Below are 2,500 nucleotides of genomic sequence, written 5' to 3'. Positions count from 1 at the left end.
TACCGATGACATTCTCATATGATTGAGGTTAGGCTTATGTTTTTGTAGTTATATATATATTTGTATGCTGATGGACTGATATGCTAATTCTCTAGATGGATTCCTGTCTTGAGACACTTAAATAATTTGAACAAAACAACACTTTAATAAAAAAAAAAGGCGTATGCTAAACATCAGGTTCTGTTGTTTGACTAAATTTGGCATTTTCTGTTTATCTTCCAATTTTTTCTTTGGTCGTATTTACAAAAAATGAAAAAGTTTTTGCTCAATTTTTCACATGACTCAGATACATCTTCGGTTTGAATTGTTTCGTCTATGAATGCAGAATCAGGAAGTCAATAAATAGCATCAATTTTGGCAAACAATACTAAATCCCTAAGCCCCATCCAGAAACATATCTAGTTTCCAAAACAAATACCATCTAAAGAGACTAATGGGCCAATGTGATTCCTAATTATCTTTTTATCTCTAATCTAATCACAAAGTATTTATAGAAATTTGTTTCAATCTATCCATGATCATCACTTCAAAATTTGTCTCTTCCTAATCATCTTTTAATCACTAAAGGGCTTGGAACAAACAAAAATTTTATAGATCTGCCTCTCTGTGGCAATATTTTCGTATTCTCTATCTATTTGTTTTGAACGAAACTGATGAACAGAGCGCCATTCTTTAGATGAAATAAAAATTCTATAAATCGAATCTTTTGTTTATAGTCACGACTGTGCCACTCTTGGTAAAAAGCAGGCGTCAAAAAGGAAGAAAAAAAAAAGGAAATGAGTAAAAAGTAAAATCAAATGAAGTCTGAACATCGCACTACGGCAGACATATATCGGAAAGATATAATTGCCTATTTAACAAGAACATCAGGAAAATTTACACATAAGTCGGACGCAGGGAGAAATAAAACTCTTAATTTGACAAAGATGAACTACATATAAAAATGACACGAAGACAACTCAAAAACCCTAACAACTCGACTTGACATGTGATGATTAATCTATGAATAGGATAACAGTTTCTTTACCAGGATGTACTATCATCATTTCATCTCAGCAGCTACAATAAGGCGAGGAGCTCAAGGCATGAAGACTACTTCGGCTGAAAAACCGCCGCCTTTCCCTTCAGGGCAAGGGAATACAAACATGTATATACAAATATAATTCATAAAGTGTTTAATACAAATGAGAGAATATCAGGTGGGGAAGGATAACCGAAGATGGGTTGGGAAGAATTTCATTGCCCCTAACGTTGTGACCACCAACGTCAGGACAATAAATTCATTTCCAACCTATCTTCCTTTACCCTTCCCAATCAATACTCCCTCGTGTATGTGTGTATATATATACATATATATATATATATATATATATATTTATATATATATATATATACATATATATACACATACATACATATATATACATATATATATATATATATATAATATATATCTATTATATTATATATATATGTGTATAATATATATATATATATATATATTTCACGACATGAAATGTTTAGCTCAAACTGAAACCAGGCAGGTAGCAGTCACTGCTTTCAGGATTTGAGCCACAGTGTAAGTAGACATGCAGATAGAGTCGGCCAGGTCGTGCCCTGGTGATCGCATTATCTATCTATCTATCTATATACGAAGGGCTTTTCCCCCCTTATGAGGGAGGGGTAGCCAAGTCAAAGGCACCAACCCACTCCCACCCATGCCTCTCCCCTCCACCACCCTCGCCCTCCCTCTCATCTTAGCTCCTCGTGGATGACGGGTCATTCCTGTCTCCTGCCCGGTGTCCGGATCGGATGCCGTGCAGCAAGGCATTGTACAAAGACATTATAGAAAAAATAAAAAAAATCACTTGGCAAGCACACTTAAGTCAACACATGTGTAGTGTCCCGCGATGACAAAGGAACTACTCGTACAAGCCCGACGACGAAGGACGACGTATGAAGAGTATACTCACAGGTTGAGGAGAGAGCGAAGCCCAAGAAAGGCCGTTTTGGACATGTTGGTCATCTGCTGTCTGCTGAGGTCGCTGGAGAAGAGGGAGGGAGGAAGGAGAAGAAAAGGCATCAGTTGAATTGCTAAGTTGACTGCGTGTGATGAAATTGTGGGTTGAAGGATTATGGGTTATAAATTGATGGTACCTTGGTGGATTAATGGTTTGATAGATTAATGTATTTAGTCATTAATGGATTGATACGTGGATGGACTGATGTGTTAACGCGTTCATGGGTTGACTGATTGATGAACTGAATTAAATGATTGGTGGATGATAAAAAGAAAAATAATTGGTAGGCTGATACACAATTGGGTTGATGGATTGATTGAATATGTTCTCATCATTTATCCTTGGGGACAATATTACATCCAAGAGGTGTAGTCGTCGTAGAGTTGGTAAAAGAGAAAGATAAGTGGGAATAATATAAGATAAAAGTGATCATACATGTACACACACACACACACACACACACACACACACACACACAC

The 2,500-nt window shown here is 36.4% G+C and overlaps 1 protein-coding gene across 1 annotated transcript in view; it reads right to left on the bottom strand.

The window, feature by feature from the left end:
* LOC143027416 (G-protein coupled receptor GRL101-like) overlaps positions 1 to 2,500 on the bottom strand; it is a 184,952-nt gene that overhangs the window by 37,573 nt on the left and 144,879 nt on the right. The window contains exon 19 of the mRNA XM_076188701.1: positions 1,974 to 2,045. Coding sequence (XP_076044816.1) covers positions 1,974 to 2,045 — 72 coding nt within the window. The remainder of the gene's footprint in view (positions 1 to 1,973; positions 2,046 to 2,500) is intronic.

This window comes from Oratosquilla oratoria, chromosome 8 (genome assembly GCF_046742065.1).
Source record: "Oratosquilla oratoria isolate Oo_2021 chromosome 8, ASM4674206v1, whole genome shotgun sequence".
Taxonomy (NCBI): Eukaryota; Metazoa; Arthropoda; class Malacostraca; order Stomatopoda; family Squillidae; genus Oratosquilla; species Oratosquilla oratoria.
This window is presented reverse-complemented; position numbering and strand designations above follow the sequence as displayed.